At 34.9% G+C, this 21,618-nt stretch overlaps 2 protein-coding genes across 3 annotated transcripts; one reads left to right on the top strand and one right to left on the bottom strand.

Annotated features, from left to right (window-relative positions):
- Window positions 1–9,354, bottom strand: LOC149486817 (short-chain specific acyl-CoA dehydrogenase, mitochondrial-like). Of its 2 annotated transcripts, none has more exons than XM_089698443.1 (9): window positions 8,966–9,354; window positions 8,033–8,196; window positions 4,732–4,990; window positions 4,240–4,401; window positions 3,833–3,899; window positions 2,413–2,564; window positions 1,378–1,469; window positions 612–811; window positions 1–395 (listed from the first exon to the last, which is right to left on the bottom strand). In XM_089698443.1, the coding sequence occupies exons 1-9, from the start codon at window positions 9,003–9,005 to the stop codon at window positions 302–304; spliced, it is 1,230 nt and encodes a 409-aa protein (XP_089554569.1). In that variant the 5' UTR covers window positions 9,006–9,354; the 3' UTR covers window positions 1–301. The 2 variants fall into 2 exon arrangements, with proteins under 2 accessions (XP_089554569.1, XP_089554570.1); XM_089698444.1 differs by having other exon boundaries at window positions 2,413–2,552; window positions 8,966–9,353.
- Window positions 9,355–11,498: 2,144 nt separating this feature from the next.
- dor (vacuolar protein sorting-associated protein 18 dor) lies at window positions 11,499–21,042 on the top strand. Its single transcript, XM_089698471.1, has 9 exons — window positions 11,499–11,937; window positions 12,254–12,585; window positions 14,161–14,472; window positions 14,757–15,979; window positions 16,498–16,667; window positions 18,138–18,289; window positions 18,566–18,631; window positions 19,509–19,674; window positions 20,307–21,042. The coding sequence occupies exons 1-9, from the start codon at window positions 11,679–11,681 to the stop codon at window positions 20,540–20,542; spliced, it is 2,916 nt and encodes a 971-aa protein (XP_089554597.1). The 5' UTR covers window positions 11,499–11,678; the 3' UTR covers window positions 20,543–21,042.
- The last annotated feature ends 576 nt before the right edge of the window (window positions 21,043–21,618 follow it).

Raw genomic sequence — 21,618 nt, 5'->3', positions numbered from 1 at the left:
AAGAGCACCAAAAAATAACAATAAAATGCTCAAAAGCACACGAAATTTTAAATTTTGAGTGATCTTTTTTAAATTCTGCAAAATGCCAAAACCATTTAAATTAAAAAGTTAAGGTAGCTAACTTATAGCTAGCCTTAAAAATGACGTTAAAATAATTTATAAATTCGTGTACGCAAAATCATCCATCATCATACATTTTTTTCCAGGTTTACTTTACATTTTTAACTGATCGTGCTAAAATATTATTTTTTACGTATATTTCATTGTGTATAATACGAAAAAAGCACTAAAAATATCCGTATCACAGTGCATCATGTTCTTTGAGCAAGAAATGTCCGACGAGACGCTTCTGTATGTCTGTCACACCGCCGTAGATTTGTGTGCCTCGAGCATCTCTGTAATATAAAAATCCAGTAATGTAGTTTCTGATGAATACTCTTCTTTATTTTTATAGATATTTGTCGTGTCTGAGGGTATTTGTATATTTGCTTCGAGAAACGCGCAGGCTATTTTAAATATGGAGTATTGTATTTTGTTGTAACCGGTAAAGGAAAAATAAATTTAATAAGCTAATTTCTCCCAGTCCCCAGGTATATTTCACACGAACGCACCTGTAATGCCGCTCAGCATCATACTTAGTGGACAGTCCCCTACCGCCCAGTATTTGCACGCAATGATCAGCAACAGCGGCCGCGTTTCTTCCCGCTACATATTTAGCCATAGCACTGTTTTTAGTACACACGTCTGTTGCCGCTCGATATGTTAATAGACGGGCGGTTTCCACTTTTATACACATGTCTGTTAGTCTGTCCTGGAAAAATGAGAAATAGTTTAGTAGTAAGGGGTGTCCATAAACATATCATGTAATTTATGGTAAGAATTGAGTATAAAATCTCATCTATACTTCATAAAATAAAATAATAACATCTAACGTTATTTATGAACGCTCTCTAAACAAGTATGTAGGTAAGTAAGTATACGTAGTTATTTATGGTACAAACAAGAAAGCAACTCGATTTTCATCTAGTGGAACAAGTGTTGAATATGAAAGACTAAGTTCAAATCCGGCTCAAAGGACCAATGTGTGATTATTACTACGGCTTTCAATGTTTATGTTGGCTGGAATGCTATAATAGAACCGATTTTTATACATTGGAAAGATAGTAATGCACTATTATTCTAAAATGTATGGCATAGGTATGAACAACTTTTTGAGTATTCAGAACAACCTTTTTAATTAAAATTATTAATTAATATCAGATACCTATTTTTTACTATCGTAATCCTAAGTTGCTCATTACGATCTATAGGATACATTTTAGTAAATTTTCCTTTATGATTATGGTAGTATTGAAAATATGACTGAAAATTACTCACTTTAACAGACGGTAACCTGGTCAAATTCTTGCCAAAGGCGACTCTTTCCTTCGCATAATTGATGGCAGTATCTAACGCCGCTTGGGCGATTCCTAGAAATGATTTAAACGAATTAATATTGTTTCAAACATTTGAGATATTTCAAAAAGCTAATATCCTCTCTTGATATACATTAATGCAATAAGTAAATATAAACTAATCAATTCATTTGTCTATGAACCAACACACTGCTCAATATAAAATGTTTTCCACAAATATTTTCGCTTACTTCTTCCTTTAGATTTTCTTTTAGTGGTCTAGAGTTGTCTCAAAGGGTTCATTACAGTTTCTCTGTAATCGACTACGTAATTCTCAGTTAGAGCCTAGAGGTTATTTTTCCAGTTGTATCATACGTAGTCCTCCATCTATTAATCCTACCGCAAAATCCAATCGTATAATGGTCTGATCCACCTACACTATAGTTGTCGAACCCTTTCCTATTTTATCCTGCAATCTAACTCGAGTTACATTGATGTCTATTTCTCTCTCCCCTTTTACTTACCTACAGCATGCGCTGCAATGCCAATCCTACCCTGATCCAGTTGCCCCATAGCGATCTTGAACCCTGCCCCCGGCTGCCCCACCATGTAACTCGCCGGTATCCTGACTTCCTCTAACATGAGGGCACACGTTGCTGCAGCTCTGTCACACACACTAATATCTACTTGCCCCTTAAACTTACCTACAGCATGCGCTGCGTTACCAATCCTGCCCTGGTCAAGTTGCCCCATAGCGTTCTTGAACCCTGCTCCCGGCTGCCCCACCATGTAACTCGCCGGTATCCTGACTTCCTCTAACATGAGGGCACACGTTGCTGCAGCTCTGTCACACACACTAATATCTACTTGCCCCTTAAACTTACCTACAGCATGCGCTGCGTTACCAATCCTGCCCTGGTCAAGTTGCCCCATAGCGTTCTTGAACCCTGCTCCCGGCTGCCCCATCATGTAGTGGCTCTTTCACACACACTAATATCTACTTGACCCTTCAACTTACCTACAGCATGTGCCGCGATCCCAATCCTGCCCTGGTCCAGTTGCCCCATAGCGATCTTGAACCCTGCCCCCGGCTGCCCCACCATGTAACTCGCCGGTATCCTGACTTCCTCTAACGTGAGGTCACACGCTGTAGCGGCTCTGTCACAGACACTGATGTGTATTTTATTTGCCCCTTTTGATTTGTGGCTTGGTACGATTGGTATGGCATGCGGAAAAGTGTTGAAAAACTTGTACTTGGTAAGAATATATGTTTTTTTTTATGTTCGAAAAGTTGAATTTCGAAAGTTGACGAATTCGGAATACGAAGGCAGTTTACAAATTGTATAACTAGATTTTTTATAATAATTTTTTTGAGGGTAAAAATATATAACATATAAATACAGGAATGTAAATTCCTAGATTAAAAGCAGACAACTAGTATCACTTTTTTGTTATTACTTGCAGTACCTAATTATTGTCATTTTTATAAATACATAATGCAAATAAGATTTTAGGAATAAATGTGCTCAGCCATGCAACTTTGCAAGTGTCCTAAATAAATAAAGCTGTCACTTTTATATTTTTTAAAAGAAATGCAGTGTTAGTGTCCAATAAATAGTGTAGATATGCCATCCCAAATAATTACCCCATATTAATTAAGTCAGTCATCAACTTTTTATTTTATTCGACCCTCTTCGAGCTGTGTTAATTGTTTTGCGATGAAAGAATTAAGAAGACAACAGAGCAAGTAAGCAGCTAGGGTACATGTCAAATATCTTTACGAAAATTTGATCTTAATTATCACAGATTGAAAAAAAAAGACGTGTGGCACTCGGGGACTGCCGCGGTAAAGCTATTGCATGCTATGCCTTCAAGCCACACCTCGGAGCCCGTCGGAGTGGGGAGCGTGAGGTTTTTTCATTACGGAATTTCTCGATTCGGTCCTCGCGCTCAAGGCCCGCGATAGAAGCTATGCAATAGCTTAATTATCTATACGAATATTATTAAACTGAAGAGTTTGTTTGTTTGTTTGTTTGAACGCGCTAATCTCCGGAACTACTGGTCCGATTTGAAAAATTCTTTCAGTGTTAGATAGCCTATTTCAAGGAAGGCTATATATTATCATCACGCTAAGACCAACAGAAAACTGCAGAGTACAGCTAGTTAATAATACGAGAGTTTTATTGGGAAATTATTTTAAATGTTGAAACATATTTCGCATAAATATTATAAATAAAAGTACATAGTTATAATCATACCGATGAAATAGAGCAGGAGAATCAGGCCTGAAGGTATTACGGTGTTACTATAATTTGAAAGTGACGTGAATAAAAATCATAATTGTTAATATGTAGTGGAATCGAGTAAATTTCTAGAAAATATTGTTTTCTCGTAAAGATATTTGCCATGTAATGTTTCAAGAGCAAATAAAATCTCACCTGACACCCATAATTGGCTCTTTCTTGCCGCGGAATACACCTTCATAATCTAATGGCACCAAAAAACCTGAAAAAAAAAATATAATAATAAAATATAAATTTATGCCCATTTATCGTGCACAACCATCCTCTCACTGCGTTTCGCTCAATTTCAATCTTTTCAAATTTAATTTAAGTGATACAGGAATATCAAAATAGTCTTCTAAAACCCCTCATTTTTCTAAAAATAAAACTTATTCCTCAGTAACGATGTATGGTACAAAACTATTTGTATTTTTATTATTTTTAACAATTAATAAAACCAAATTAAAGTGGTTCATTTCCTACTTTAAAATGAAACAACAACATCAACCCACATAACTAACATATACCCTCCCATTACTAAACTACCAAGAAATATTACTCACAAACAATCCCCTTATGTTTCAACTCCGGATCAAAAGTCGCGAACACAACAGTAGCAGATCCTTCAACGGCAGATGTAACCCAACTCTTCTTGCCGTTGAGAATCCAATGGTCGCCATCTTGTTTCGCTGTCGTTCTTATATTCGCTACGTCACTTCCTGCATCTGGAGTTGGAAAAAAATAAATAAATATTTTCGGGCGGATTTTGGCGGAAAATAATATCTAAGAGTATCAATTGTTATTTGGTAGTACGAATTTGATAAGTCTAATAGACGATGTGGATTTATGGATTTTTCGAATCTTTTAACAGTTATACTAATCCAGGCAAGAAAATAAATAAACAAATAAAAATCTCGAAAAACAGTCCTGCTACCATGTTTGAAATGATCAATGTGGTAACTAAATGTTTGTATATTTTTAGATTACAAATGCGTTCGTTAAAGGTGCCAACAATTTCGGTATATGCAATTAATAGATCATTATTTACACTTTACCTGGCTCGCTCAGCGCGAAGCATCCAATAGATCCTTTCGTAAAGTCCCTCAAAAAGGCTTCCTTTTGCTCCGGAGTGCCTCTCTCATTAACCAAGTTCGCGAAAAGGAAGTTATGTATCGACAGCAGCATCCCAGTACTTGCACAACCTCGGGATATCTCTTCTACAGCTACTGCTAGAGAGAGATAGTCGTGGCCAAGACCGCCGTACTCTGGATCGACGCAAGCGCCCATGAAACCGAGGTCCGTAAGCCTTTTTATCTGCAAATGTATGCTTTTGTTGAATGTATGCGGGTTTTGTGTTATTTGTTTAGTTGAAATTGACATTTATAAACATTGAGGTACAAAAAATAAAGTTTCAAGCAACATAATATCTCATGTCTCTATATGTATATCTATCACGTAATGTGTGCGAATTGATAGATATCGCGTGGTCTAAAAAATTGTTATTCATTATACTTCATTTGCATAAACAATAAACATGTTACTGTATAGGCATTATTCCACTTTTTGTTAAAACCATGAGCGAGCGTTTAAGTCGACAACCTAAACGCTCATGGTTTTAACAAAAAGTGGAATATTAATTGCAAATCCTGCGCGTTCTACAGGATGGAATTTTGTAACGCTACATTTTTGTAACAAAATTCCACCCTGTATAACCAATAGATTAGGTAGAGGTAGGTTAAAATAGTTCAGTAATTTGGTACAGTTCGATACAAACTTAATGGCGGTTCGGAAGTTAGGTGCAGGTGGGAATGCGGGTGCGCATTTGTTTTCTGCGCATCGGATCATACGATGTTCCGAGCCGCCATTGAATCGTACTCTATTATTTAAAGACAATAATGCTGTCTTGTCAACCTTCTTATCGACGAGACATTATGGATTCAGGTCACACGAAAACAAAGGGTATTTGAATTGTTCCCTTTATTATTGATATAAGCTACGGTAAACTGTCCTTATTTTAATAAATCCTATATATTTTATACGTGTGTGGGAATAGACCTGAGTCTGTGCAATTTTATTAAAATATTCAGGACAATTTTCACACACGGAACGATCTGATCCCATACTAAGCTTTCGCTTGTGTTATACGGAAACCAGATGGCTGTGGCTGATAAACATACATATAATTTTAAATAAATACTTCTATAGATAATTAACACCCAGACACAGAGCAAACATCTCTGTTCATCACACCATTATTTGCCCCAGATCGGAATCGAACCCACGACCTGTGGCTTAGAAGGCAGTGTCACTACTATTACTATTATGAATTACTATTTATGAACCTACCTATCATGACCTGCGCAGGTAAACCTGTGCAGGTATTGTGCGGCAAATCTGTACGGTAGAACGTATGGCTTGCATACAGATTGACCACAAAAGGGTCAAGTGTCAACTATATTTTTAGTACTAACTCCAGTGAAGGTCACCTCCTAATTTTATCACAAGTGATATTATCATAAAAATATTATCAGCGCGCGTATGAAACTTGCGAGAAATGATAGAAAATTGTTTTTCTGACGATTTTGTTCTTAGTTTGGTTAAATATGCACATGATCTATTGATAACGCTCTGATTTAAAAAAAGTTACATAAATATGTAAACCAGTTTTATACATCATTGTTTTGGAAACCGATTGGAATCTGGCACTTTTGTACTAAGCGGACTTTTGCATTTATATGTATTATAAACTACTATAGAATACGTAATAGTAGCTAACGCTAAAAATATGCCGCGCGATTTCACCCGCGGACAAAATCAAGTATTTCTATACCTTGATTATCTACTGTCAAGTTTCATCCAAATCGGACCAGCAGTTTTTTCGTGTAACAAACATACATCAACAATCATGAACTTGTATTAATTATATTAGTAGAAGTAGAAATAAGACTAGTAGGATAAGATATTCGGAAAAAATCGATATTCATCACATAACAGTTTTCGTAATGCGGATCGAACCCGCGATATCTAGATAGTATCATTAACCACTGCGTCAAGCGTCAATTTTATCTTTTTTACAGCTTTGTCAATATTACTTCAGACACTCCAGTGTTATCAGAGAATTAAATTGATACTTTATCAATGAAAAATATATTTTATAGACGTAGGTAGGTGTTACTCTTAACATGCATTACATAAGCGAAGTTTTACGTAAATAACTTTTTTAGTTGTTTGGGCAAATAATTTTTACAATAATTTTGGGATATAAATAATAGAAAATTAATTCAAATTAATAATATCACTAATTTATTAGATGTATTAAATTTTTTTATGTCAGACTTGCATTAAAGTTTATTAAGAGAAACACAGACACAAAAAGAGATCAAGGCAATGCAGTTTCCTTATATTTAACTTGTTGCAATTTTTACCTCAAGCCTTGATTTTAAGGTCTGAAGTATAGTTTATAATTACAAGTATAAAAGTATTAAGTATTGCTCGTCGCCGAATATACATACGTAAATAATAAAAAATACAATGGGCAATTTATAAAACAAAATTGAGGAAAAAGTAAAGACGTCTCACTGATTATATTTGTTAAACTAGAAATGAATCGTAATACTAACTTGTTTGGGTAACTACTAGTTTTAACTTATACCCGCGTCTTTCGCCATACCGGGGTTACGCCTGACCCGTCGGCCACTCGTGATCCCGCGAGAACGACCTTATCTTATTCTTTCAATTTGTTGTGTTTAAGGGACCCAACTAGTTTTAACTTTACTTTATTAAGTTATTTGTTAAGCTAACAATTGAAGACTATCCTATGATAAAAATGCAAATAATAGAAAGCATTTCTTATACTTTTTCCGCATGTATGTCGAATAAACGGAGATTTAACAGGAGCAGTAGATGACTTTGTCCTTTAATATATAGTGATACCTAGTGGTAGGTACATAGATAAATATTAAATACATAAATTAAATTATATCTAAACAAGCATTTGCTGTTTATATATCTAACTTACATAACATAACCAATCCATACTAATACATATTATAAATGCGAAAGTAACTCTGTCTGTCTGTCTGTTACTCAATCACGCCTAAAATACTGAACCAATTTGCATGAAATTTGGTATGGACTATGGAGATATTTTGATACCCGAGAAAGGACATAGGCTACCTTTTATTGCGAAATATGTACCACGGGCGAAGCCGGGGCGGACCTCTAGTATGCTATATAATCACCAAAAATATCTTAATATAGTTAAAATAACCCATTGACCACCGAGCGGCCCGATCGGGCCGAGACACAATAGATTTTCTATTGTGTCTGTGATCCGAGGACTGACGGATTAATCACCTGTTCAAACGGGAACCTTCCCTGCCGATCGAGCTGTGCGGCATGTGGCTTGAGGTGCTCCTTACTGAACTTTCTCACCAGCTCCTGCACTTCTCTCTGCTGATCGTTCAGCTGAGTTGTGAATGTACGACACGCTAGCTTCTTTGTACATTGTAGTAGATTCGCTACAAATTGTTAATATTGTTAATAGAGTATATAATAAAATCTCATTTGTTTTTATTTGCTTATATAAAATAAACATTATTCTCTTGCGTTGCAAATGTAAATGAAGAGCTTAACAAATTATTTATATTATAAAAACAGATTTTGGATAAACTTGATTAGGATAAACATGAGTTTACAGGTATCATGATAAAAATTATTAGAATGCATCATCGTTAATTTAATGACAAAACAGTCAATAAGTAGCCAATTTAAAACCAGTTTACTTGTAAATGAACGAAATGAGTTACTATGTGTATCAAGTTTGATCATTATCTATCAGATTATGTAATACATACATATAACTGGCATAAAATACATGGTTTTAAAAGCTTTAATGATAAAATTTCTTTAAACAAACAATACATCTTAAGTTTGAAAGTTTTAGCTACTCAATTATTTGTGACATTTTAATATCCCTAAATTAGATATGGGTAAAAATGTACTTTAAGGGCCGTTGAAGGGGGTTTAGTTACATTGCTAATAGAGTAATAAAAAATAAGGAAAAAAACAACAAAACTAGAAAATAAGTATTTACAATCTATCAATCATGTTTATTACAGAAGCAATTAGACATAATGACCGATCAAATAAATAATTAAGAAAACTATGTCTTCATCCAGATGGGTTATATAGATCCTTAGATATCAGGATTTTAAGTAAAGGAAAATATATGAACTTCTTTCTATACAATTGTTGCGTTGTTTAAGAAGGAAATTAGATAATACATACCTGTAGTTTTTGTTGTTTTACTTAAAGCACTTGCTGCCATTGCGTTTCTTTAAAATTAAAATACACAACGAAACCGTTTCACGAACACGCACGGAATGGTTAACTTAACAATGTAATATGTATAATGATAATTCTCAAGGTCAGAACGAATTTAAATGTTTTACCAAACTTTTGGTGATACGTAATGATATGAATAAAAGATTAGAGAAGTAAATATACTTAACAGCTTTTAAAATATTGTTTACGCTTTAAATTATTAAACTATATAAACGATAATCTGTAAAAGCATTCCGTACACTTAGAAAAGCATAAAAATTAAAGAAGATATGCGAAAAATGAAACCGCAAAATTACCGACACTTGTTGAATGTTTATATTATTCGAAAATTGAACGTCAAATGCCAGTTGGCTCTTGTCAATGTCATCATATTAGCTAGACTATAGATAGTGGATACAATATTTTGATTTAAGATTTTATGGACCATTATTCCGTAAACTACATTTAACTCGGAGCAATTAACAAGCAATTAGCTAGTTAATTGCTCCGAGACATATAATACATATATGCATTATACTGCATGTATTAATCATTTTACACAGGGTTTGTGTCATCTGTTTGAGCCTTAATATTGTATGCGTTTAATTATTTTGTTCATAAAATGACAAAAGGACGAAAATGACTCTTCTACATTAAAATTCTTCGTCTAAATTTAAACGGTGAAATTCCTATAAAACAGGAGCAGTTGCTCCTGGACAAAACTAAGCATTAGACATTATCTAATGGCTGGTTCACACTTCGATTAGTGCGAGTGCAAGTGATGAGTAGTACTACGTGTGGACAGCGACTGTTTAGTGCGAGTGTTTAGTAGGCTGTGTAGTAAAGTGAATAGAAGCGTGTTCTATTTTTTTGCGAGTGGACTGCGAGTAGCCACGTCCCGCGCGCCCTCCCTTCCCCCTCACTCGCAGTGTGCCTGCCTAAACACGTCTGGACAGGAGTGTTTAGTGTTTAGTGTTTAGCGTAGTGTGTAGCGTCGCGAATTTCACCATTGACCTGCACTCCCACTAATCACCTGCACTCGCAGTTGAATTGGACACTACTCGCACTACACACCTGCACTCGCACTAATCACCTGCACTCACACTAATCAAAGTGTGAACCAGCCATTAGTACAGTGCAATACAAAATAATCAATTCTTGACGGTCTTAGACCAGTAGTACTTAAAAAAAAATGACCCTAATAAAATGTGTTATAATAACAGTGTGTTTAATATGTGACTCTAGAAAAGAACAACAATGGTGTTGGTTTTGCACGAATCTATAATAATATACTATTAGTTCGTATACCGTTCTTGTTTTTGAACAAAGTGTTATAGATTTTTCTATACGAAGAAATACAAGATTTAATTCAGATAGTACTTATATGTTATGTTAGAAAAGGAGTAATTATTTTACTTGTTTTCTACGTATCGTCCTCAATTTTTATATAAGATGCTCTTCACTTTGCTCATGTATAAGTACGATATAATACATAAGATAGTTTGTAGGTTTTAAACCAGTTGATATAAGTTCTTAAGCTTTGTGTTTTGTGCGTATAATTTCCTGACGAAATAAGTATTATTATCTCTGTATGTGTAAAACTCTTTGCTTTTACAGTTGTTGTCTTGCACAGTTCATATGTTCACAGATTTAAGTATATTAAATACATTACAGTATACAAATATGTTGTACGCGCTTGCTTTCGATTACAGACCTATACCTGTATCAAAAGTATAAAATATCGCCAAAGAATATTTTAAAAACTTCCTTTGCGTCTCATTCATTTTTTTTATTAAGTACTTTTTGATCATAACCAGTGTATTATTATGTCCTTATATCTAGTTTAATTACATATAAATCACTTGTATTCCTATAAATATATTCAGTGATTATATTTATTCTTATCTTTAATTGAGCTTTCATATTACCTCTACTTTATATTTATGTATATATATATAATAATTTTGATGCTATAAAATGTTTGTGATATGAATAAATTTTATGTAATTGTGTATTAAATGTATTATTTTTTCAACAAATTTCCTTCCTTTTTTCAGGAATTCACTCATGACAGACCGACAGACAAAGTTAATTTCGCATTTATCATATTTGTAGAATAGTCTCTCATATTTTAATAGATACAAAGGAAACTTTATAAATGTATTTTGATCACAATTCATTGACCTATCCAAATTCCAGAATATGTCCTGATTTCGTCTTTTTAATACCCTATAATATATTATTGTGATAAAAATGCTGGTAGTCCATACATTATTAAAATAATTTTTAACTTGAATTCTGTTTGCGATTTTCTATACAGAATGTTATGTTAGAATGTTTCTACTTTACTGTTCTGTGTCATTTTATGATTTTAAGCTATATAACCAAGCTAACACGCTTTATCTGTCACTGTATATACTATTATCTGTGTAACAGAAAAATTATTGACATTTGACATATTATTTTGATTATTCATTTATAAATTTTATAATCCCTTCTTGTCTTGTTATTTTTCGGGAATGAGTTTTCTTCCATTTAAATAAAAATTGCACGGTGTTAATTTAAAGAAGAATAACTTTTGGGCATTTAAGAGTGTTTTTTGTAAAAAGAAGAGAGTCCTTTATCCTATATGTTGAGTTAATAAGGATTTTCACTCCGGGTTCAGAAAATAAACAAAATGACATCGATATTCGACCAGTACGAGCAGGCTTCGCAGGTTTCCCAGCGGCCTGTAACAGTATCAGATCAAATGACATCTTCTGGATACATAAACATGCAATTAGAAGATAACACGCCGTTGTTTTCTAAACAGAAAATGAATTTTAACCCATCGGATTTGATCACTCATGTCGCAGTTTCTAGCGATTATTTAGTATTGGCGATGGCGAATGGGAAACTATTTAGATTGGATTTAAAGATGCCAGATCAACATGAAGGTATGTAATCTATGTCCAAACATATTATACAGTTGTATTTTAAGTAATAAAGTAACATAAGAAAAACAATTACCATAATAATTATCTATTGATTGGCTAGTTTCCAAAATGTTTTGATGATCAATTTATCATCTTTGTCATTGTCTTTTGTGTTACAGTTTGAATTATATTAACTCTTTAAATTTATTTCAATTTCATATTAACTTAACCATTGCTATTATGAGCCACTAGTATAGCCCCAGGATTCTTCAATAGATAATAAACACAACAGTAATATAAATGCAACTGTATTGCTTAAATCACAAATTGATTACAGAAATTCAGTACACAAAAAGTGTGCAGCCGAATTCGAAACTAACATCAATATTCCTCGATCCACTCGGACACCACTTGCTTCTGGCGTTTGCGGCTAGAAACAAAGACGGGAGTCCAGAACTAGTGTATCTACATCGTAAGAGTAATAAACTGAAGTCTGTGAGTAAATCACGGAACTATGAAGTAACAGAAGTCGGATGGAATTACGAGAATAAGTCGACAACTACCACTGGTCCGATATTGTTGGGAACCTCGCAGGGGCATATTCTTGAAATGGAGTTGGAGGCAGAGAGCGATAAGATGTTTACCGCGAGCCAGCAGTATTGGAGACAGGTATGATACTTGAAGAAATTATATAAAGCATTTAAAAAAGTACACTTTTAATATTTCCTTAAGTCCAGACTTTTATTACCCGGAACCAGTTCCGGGTAATAAAATTTGAAATCAGTGAAATGTGAAACATAGAAAAAAAAAAAAAGACGTGTGGCACTCGGGGACTGCCGCGGTAAAGCTATTGCATGCTATGCCTTCAAGCCACACCTCCGTGCCCGTCGGAGTGGGGAGCGTGAGGTTTTTTCGTTACGGAATTTCTGGATTCGGTCCCCGCGCTCAAGGCCCGCGATAGAAGCTATGCAATAGCTTAAAAAGTAATCAATCTGTGACTCTGTTACATGTAACATATGCTTTTAACTGATGTTGTTTCCCATTTGCTTGCATTTTGCATGTGTAATAATGTAAAAAGGTATTTTAACTACATCTATACTATCTAGTATCTATACTTCTATACTAATATTATAAAGAGGAAAGGTTTGTAATTATGTATGTATGTATGTATGGCTTTCAAGCATAAACTACTGGACCGATTACAATGAAATTTAGCACACATATAGAGGGTACCTTGGATTAATAAATAGGAATGGTTTTATCCCGGAAATCCCACGGGAACGGGAACTATGCGGGATTTTCTTTGAAAACGTGGGCGAAGCAGTGGGAGGAAAGCTAGTAGGTAATAATTTCATTATCAACAGTATATTTTATCTTTTATCACATTTTTTAAACATTGTGTTTAACATAATTAATCATTACTTGCAAGCTGCCTAATTATTTACCCATTTATGGAGGGAAGGAAGTTGATGGATTGGTAATTAAAATTTATTTATATACTAGCGGTCCGCCCCGGCTTCGCCCGTGGTACATGTTTACGTTTTCTCCACATAAGAACCATCCTCGTACTTCAAGGAATATAATAAAAAAAGAATTATCGAAATCGGTTCAGCCGTTCTCGAGTTATGCGCTTACCAACACATTTTGCGATTCATTTTTATATATAAGATTTGTTAAAATAATGTTAAATGTACATGGGTACTAATGAATTTGCTATATCATGATTTGTTCCTGCTCTTGTCTATATATATATAAAAATGTAACCTGTTTCGCGTTGTCACGGCATCACGTGTGAACGGCTGAACCGATTTCGATAATTCTTTTTTTATTGTATTCCTTGAAGTACGAGGATGGTTCTTAATTTGTATGTAGGGAAAACGTAAATATGTACCACGGGCGAAGACGGGGCGGACCGCTAGTACTAGATATTTATATAAATGTAACTGTTTTAATTTAACATGTTACAATTCTCTTGATAATTCAATTATCATGTTTTTTATTACTATACTAGCTATGCCGCTCGGTTTTGCGCTTTGGTCTTAAGAAAGTATTTCTTTAGCCATTAGCTTATACATGTTTTTTGGTATATAACCTACACCACCACCAATTATTATCAAAATTTGTTCAGTTAATTTTGCATTAAAGAGTAACAATTACACATTCATAAAAAAATCGCGTTTATACTAGTTAACTACTTTATCAAGAAAAAATAATTGTTTTAAATTAAATATTACTTCTATACAGATTTTCGACATCGGTAAAGGCGCGGACACACCGATCACGGGCATCCAGTTCCACAGAGTAAACAATACAAGCAAATTCTTTATATTCGTCACTACGCCGACTCGTCTTTACCAGTTCATAGGACATGCAATGTATTCGGATGAGAAGCCGTCTCTACAGTCGATATTCCATTCGTATCTCACAACACCAGAAACAGGGTTTCAGGAAATACCATCTACGCTGAAATATTCCAAATTGCAGTTCTATTTCGATAAGAATAGCAACCCCAAAACGTTTGCTTGGCTCACGGAACCTGGGATTTTTTATGGACAGGTGAACATTACTTTATATATAGAAATTTATTTTTACGGTCTAAAAACTTATCATTTCAGTAACATTAACAATTGGTTTTTTATATTCCTGTGTTCCCAAAAGTAAATTTTACAAAACGCCTAATTCTTTAGGCATTTGGTAGAAAATAAGGCTATTAAATATTGAACAAGTACATCATTTGTTATATATTGCAACTTCAACAAAGTTTGTAGCTATGATATTTACAAAACACGATAATTACACAGAAAAATATTATTTCAACATACCTTAATGTTTTTTTACAGTTGGACCCAACATCGCAACAAAATTCCAACTCTCTATTTACGCAAAGTGAACTAATCAACTATCCATCTCACAAAGACGGCAAAGAGAATACTCCTCTCTCCTTTGTGTTAACCGAATTTCACGCTTTACTCATGTATTCAGACAGAGTAAAAGCTGTATCACTTCTGAACCAAGAATTGGTTTACGAAGATAGATATTCCGAAATCCACGGCAAATTGAAAAACATTGTAAAAGATCCAGCAAGACGAACCATTTGGGCCGTCACAGACAAAGCAGTATTCCGATACAAAGTAAATAAAGAAGAAAGGAATGTATGGAGGATATATTCTGATAAAGAACAGTTCGATCTGGCGAAAGAATATTGCCAGAATAATCCCGCATTCATCGACATAATAAATGTTAAACAAGCTGATTTGCTATTCGCTAAGGGAGATTACGATAAAAGCGCTGAGGTATTCGCGGAAACGCAGAGCAGTTTCGAGACTATCTGTCTCAAATTTCTCGAAGTGGATCAAGTAAATGCCCTGAAGGTGTACTTGGGTAAGCGATTAGAAACTTTGAACGATGATGATAAGACTCTAATTTCCATGATCGTGATCTGGATGACTGAACTGTACTTATCTCAGCTCGGATCGTTAAGGCGTTCGGGGAAAGAAGATTCCCAAGAATATCATCAGCTGCAAAGCGATTTTGAGGTGTTTCTCCTTCAACCGAAAGTTGTGCAATGTATGCAGCACGTGAAATCAGTTGTTTACGACTTGATGTCATCTCACGGGGACAAACAGAACTTGATTAAATTGACGGTGATAAATGAAGACTATGAAAATGTGGTAGCTCAGCATGTGTACAGGAAATCGTTCTTGGAAGCGTTAAACATGCTACAATCGTTGAAAAAGCCAGAACTTTTCTACCAATTCGCGCCAGTTTTGATGGAGGAGACGCCGAAGAATACTGTAGATGCGCTAATAGCTCAAGGACCAAGATTGAGTCCTTCCAAACTTCTGCCTGCGTTTTTATCCTGTGAAAATGATGATAAACATGCAGCAGAGATAACAAGATACTTGGAGTTTATGGTTCAGAACTATAATGTGAAAGATAAAGCGATACATAACTATCTTTTGACGTTGTACGTGGAAAGCGATAAGCCGGCGTTGAAAAGGTACCTGGCGAGGCAGGGGCAAGATGTTACTATGGTGAACTATGATGTGCATTATGCTTTGAGGTAGGTTTTTTTTATGTCAGATCAAGCAGATCAAGCATCTGATACTTAGTCTCTAATATTAGCATGCTATTTATCATACAATTTTTTGCGAAATTTTAGTTTATAAATAGTTGAAAATCCATAATATAATTTGGCAAAACTAAAGCAATTTTTATTTATTCTTAAACTTATACGTATATTAAACAATTTGATATAATTTTTATAATATTCGTGTATACAAAAAATGACTACCTTATGACTGCCAAGTGCGTATATTTTGAAGTGAAAACTTCTTTAGCGGCGTTGAGCACGTAATGGGTATAAAATCTTAAAATCGCGTCAGGACACGTGGCCTGATCGAAAAAGCGTAAGACGAATGGATATCAAACATGCTCAACGTTAATAATCAAGTTTTCACTTCTGCCGGCACTCCCGGAGTGCAACCCGTCTTTTTTTATATAAAGAGACTTATTGATAAGACTCTGCTTACCATAGACTAAATAACAACACTTATTTTATTCTCTTGATAAATTTTCCAGATTATGTCGCGAGAACGGTCTCTCTGAAGCCTGTGTGACCCTCTCAGCACTACTAGGGCTGTGGGAGGCTGCTCTAGAGTTAGCTCTAGATGTGGATGTATCGCTGGCCAAAAGTGTGGCCGCTATGCCTGATGATGTTAGCACGCAGAAACGGCTGTGGCTCGGTGTTGGTATGTTTGTTTATTTATTTTATACTAGATTTCCGCCCGCGGCTTCGCCCGCGTTTTCAAAGGAAAACCCGCATAGTTCCCGTTCCCGTGGGATTTCCGGTATAAAACCTATCCTATGTGTTATTCTGATGTATAAGCTATATTGTGGTAAAGTTTCATTCAAATCCATTCAGTAGTTTTTACGTGAAAGAGTAACAAACATCCATACAAACTTTCGCCTTTATAATATACTAGCGACCCGCCCCGGCTTCGCACGGGTGCAATGCTGATACTAAATACACTACAGAAAAATTGTGAACGTTGTATAGGTATAAAAATATAGCGGCCCGCTCCGGCCTCCGGCATCGCACGGGTATAAAATACATAGCCGGGCGGCCGCAAACGCTACGTCCTGCAATTTTTAAATCTGTAATATCTTCGAAAATATTCACTTAAATCATACGGTGTAAAGGGCCATATAGATCTATATTAAATGAACAATGTATCCATGGTATTTAATTGGTTAAGGATTAATGATGTATTGGTTAAAATCGCTTCGAAAATTAGCCATTATTTGTCGTAAAAAGTAAATGACAAAAAAAAGTTATTGTGGGTTATCCATAAGAGATAGACATATACCATCGCGGACTTTTCTGTAGACCTTTTCAATGTGTATAATACTTAGTACATTATTTTGATAAAACTCGTAGGGTTCAGCCTGCGTTTGCAATGTAAGCGGAATAAATGTAATTTTTTACGACATCACATTAGAAACCTCAAAAATAACAGTACTTCTCCACTATTTAATGGATCTTATTATACATATAAACCTTCCTCTTGAATCACTCTATCTATTAAAAAAAACCGCATCAAAATCCGTTGCGTAGTTTCAAAGATTTAAGCGTACAAAGGGACATAGGGACATAGGGACATAGGGACAGGGAAAGCGACTTTGTTTTATACTATGTAGTGATGTATATTAGATGACATATGTATGTTTAATTGCTATAAATAAATAAATTGAATAAAAATTTTCATTACATGGTCAATTACATAGGTTAATTGAAACACTTTTGTGTATATCGATCAATGATTAACTATCAAATAAAATTAAATTTAAACATCTTCATTAAATTTTCATTACCTTCAATATGTCAAATTGTTTTAGTGTAAACAGGCGTAGAGCATTCTTTCGTTGTTCTTAGTGCGTTCGATAAGATTTTATGCAATGTTCTAATACTGAACTACACTGAATACGAGTTTTCGTTTACACGAAAATGTCATGAAAGAATGCTCTTGCTCTAGTTCTAGGCTCTTTGATGTAAATGAAACAACATTCACCAGATCAATTTTATTTGTTAGAAAGTTTTTTAAGATTAAAAAAATATATATTTGCAATATTTTCTTATATTATGATTGAGTATTATGTTTTCACTCAGAAAAGTAAGAATTTTACTTTCAATAAACAAATATTTATAACTAATATTACAGCGGAACACATAATAACAAAGAACCAAGATATAAAAGAAGCGATGGCTCTCCTAGAGGAGTGTTCGCTCATCAAGATCGAAGACATTCTGCCGTTCTTTAGCGATCTCACCACTATAGATCATTTTAGTGAACCGATCTGTCAGAGTTTAGAGGTAAGCGTAAATATTTTTTTTATTTGTATGAACTAATAGACAACCATTAATATTTAAATAACTGTTTTATTGATAAAGGCAAGCATTAGTGATTTAAATTGCTGTTTCTTTTTTATTAATAGTGTATTCGGTTCTACTTAATAAAAAAAAATCTGTATTGTGTTATATTTAAATCACTGAAAAAAGAAGCTAAACATTTCCAATTATAAACATTTATTCTTGTTTTAAATATTAAAAATGTGTTTAAGTTATTAATTTAAATGTTATTACTTTCAGGAATACAACAATCAGATAGAAGAATTAAAAGTGGAAATGGAGGATGCGACAAAATCTGCCGAATGCGTAAGTACATTTATTTTATTATAAACTAGCGGTCCGCCCCGGCTTCGCCCGTGGTACATATTTCGCAATAAAAAGTAGCCTATGTTCTTTCTCAGGGCTTAAAGATTATCTGTGCCAAATTTCATCAAAATCGGTCGTGTAGTTTATGCGTGAAAACCTGCATACATACAAACCTTTCCTCTTTATAATATTAGTATATAATATAAATTTGAGCGCGTGGTGCGACATTGCGCACATGACGAGCGACGCGACGTTGCCGCTCCGTTTAATTGTGAGCGCATGACGAACGGCAGGCGCGACGTTGCCGCTCCGCTCGACTGTGCGCATCATGAGCGTCTCAGCGACGTTGATATTGAGTTTGATTGTGCACACATAACTTGCGCATTCCATTTAACATTATTAGGCTGTAGGTTTTTCAAAATATGCTTTTTTTGAAGATATCACTACATAGTATTATATAAAGTCGCTTTCTCTGCTTAAATCGTATGCTTAAATCTTAGAAACTACGCAACGGATTTTGATTAGTTTTTTTTGAAGTGAAAACTTCTTTAGCGGCGTTGAGCACTTTTTCTGTAATGGGTATAAAATCTTAAACACGCGTCAGGACACGTGACCTGATCGAAAAAGCGTAAGACGGATGGATATCAAACATGCTCAACGTTAATAATCAAGTTTTCACTTCTGCCGGCACTCCCGGAGTGCAACCCGTCTTTTTTTAATAGATAGAGTGATTCAAGAGGAAGGTTTTAGTATATATTGTATAATTTATTAGACAAAGAAATTTTATTAGGTTTGAGACAAAACGTGCGAAGCCTTGAGCGGGAAGGTAGTTACCTATAAAATTTCATCCGTATTAAATATCCCTCACAATTTGCAGGTGCGCAACGAGATCCAGTCGTTCCGCAACCGCTCCGTGCTCGTGTCGGTGACGGACGTGTGCCGCGTGTGCGACATCGCCCTACTGCTGCGGCCCTTCTACCTGTTCCCCTGCGCGCACCGCTTCCACACCGACTGCCTGCTCGCGCACATACAGCCCGCGCTGCGTGAGTGTGCACACACACACACAATAAAACTTACTCACATACACACACACACACACATACGTACGTATGTACGCTAATAAATAAAAAAATGTGTGCGTGTACTAGTGTACACACGTAAGAAGTGAAACTTCTTTATGACCTTATTTTTCAAAAAATAATTTACTATATGCAACTTTACAGAAATACGTCGAATCACGCGTGGTAGGGATAAGAAAAAGATGACGCGTAACGCAAAAATGTCGCGCGTAACGAAAAAATATTACACTAAATTTTTTTCTAACCCCGATAAAGAAGTTTCACTTCAAAAACAAGCTACGCACACACACAACACGCACACACACCACACACAACACTCACACACACACACACAAACCTATACGATAAACACAGAATTAATAAATTCGTTGCACACACACAGCCTCCAGTGCTTTATAATTAGGTATATTAGTTTCAACCTCAAAGTAAACAATTATTAAGGTGCTTTTCCTCCAAAAATGTGCTTCAAACACTTCAAACCATACGAAGCGATATGATTGGTTCTTTACAAACACATTTCACGCTACACATGCACATTATTGGTAAGCACCCTTATCGAAGTTCTACACCAAATTTAATAATCAAATTCTCCACAGCACCAGCGCGTAGAAACAAACTAACAGACCTACAGCGCCAACTGGCAGTTCTATCGAACATAGAGCTATCTACAGTGACATCTAGCGGGTTACCCTTACGGGAAGTGTTGAGAAACGAAATAGACGACATAGTGGCGAGTGAGTGTGTGCTGTGCGGGGAATATATGATATCATGTATCGATAAACCGTTTATCGCTGATGAGGACTGGGATCGCGTTATGAAAGAGTGGGAGTGAGTGTAGTGAAGTATTGTAATAATTGTATACTGTGTTATGCTACAGGAAAAGTGATTAGGTTTTGTTGACCTGATTCGTGCCAGAATGTACTAGTTAAAACATAAAACCTTGTTACGTATATGTACATTGTGTTTACTGTGTTAAATGTAAATGTTTGCTTAATCTGTTACTGTGACTAGATGGCGTTATATTAAGGAAAATTCGTGACAAAATTGAAAATTGCCACAAAATAAAAATAAAAAACTTTTCATAGTACAGTACGATTCAAACTTAATGGCGGCTCGGAACATCGTACGATCCGATGCGCAGAAAACAATTTTAGATATTACCGGAACGTTAAGGGTCGGATACCTGCGCGCTCGTGCATTCGCAGCTAACTGCCTAACCGCCATTAAGTTTGAATCGAACTGTACAATGTACATATTACATTTGTAAAAAAAAGGTCACAGCAAAAATTGGAATACAAAGCCTGTTTGTAAAATGGCATGACTGGTGAATAATGTGTTAGTTAGTGGCTTATAAAAAAAAGGTTCATATAAACTGTAATATCACAAAAAGCCGCTAAAAATTTACCAAATCATCAAAAAACGCGCTTTCGCAAGCACTTTTTGCCCATATATAACTAGATTTCATTAAATTATGTACATAGAATTTAGATGAACTGTTCGTTTGTGTATGCTTATAATGTTCTAAGGCTAAGACTGATAAAAATAATGTATAATCATAATCATGTTATCTCGTAAATGTAAAACTGTTTAATTTTTTCTATAAAATTCATTTATGTTATGTTTTTATTTGAAATGATTTAAAGTCACATTATATCAAAAATGATAATATTTTATTTTATGTTTTTAAGCTAATTATTACATTACATATACCTATATTAAGAAGAGCTGGAACGTCAACACATTTACACATTGCACATGTTAGGCCGGGAGATACTGACACAAAATTTCGGGTCATTTGTAACAGGATGGCGGTCTAGAGGGTCTTAGTACGCAATGACAAAAAGAAAAATGATGGTCAGAAAATTTTTTTTTCTTGCCAAACGATGTGTACCACCCTACATTTTTTTT

Source organism: Colias philodice, chromosome 8, assembly GCF_061535455.1.
Source record: "Colias philodice isolate Cphi_HAF_F1 chromosome 8, ilColPhil1 Martin Lab GWU primary, whole genome shotgun sequence".
NCBI classification, from domain to species: domain Eukaryota; kingdom Metazoa; phylum Arthropoda; class Insecta; order Lepidoptera; family Pieridae; genus Colias; species Colias philodice.
The sequence above is the reverse complement of the archived record's forward strand: the minus strand, read 5'-3'. Positions and strand labels throughout refer to the sequence as shown.

Bases quoted from the DNA above. Each gene is read 5' to 3' on its own strand.
- LOC149486817 (XM_089698443.1), bottom strand. From the start codon at position 9,005: ATGGCAGCAAGTGCTTTAAGTAAAACAACAAAAACTACAG. The intron at 3,900-4,239 runs GTGAGTAATATT...TTTTTTTTTCAG, and splicing joins GAAACATAAGGGGATTGTTT to GTTTTTTGGTGCCATTAGAT. The intron at 396-611 runs GTGCGTTCGTGT...TTTATATTACAG, and splicing joins GATGCTGAGCGGCATTACAG to AGATGCTCGAGGCACACAAA.
- dor (XM_089698471.1), top strand. From the start codon at position 11,679: ATGACATCGATATTCGACCAGTACGAGCAGGCTTCGCAGGTTTCCCAG. The intron at 11,938-12,253 runs GTATGTAATCTA...AATTGATTACAG, and splicing joins GATGCCAGATCAACATGAAG to AAATTCAGTACACAAAAAGT. The intron at 19,675-20,306 runs GTGAGTGTGCAC...AATTCTCCACAG, and splicing joins GCACATACAGCCCGCGCTGC to CACCAGCGCGTAGAAACAAA.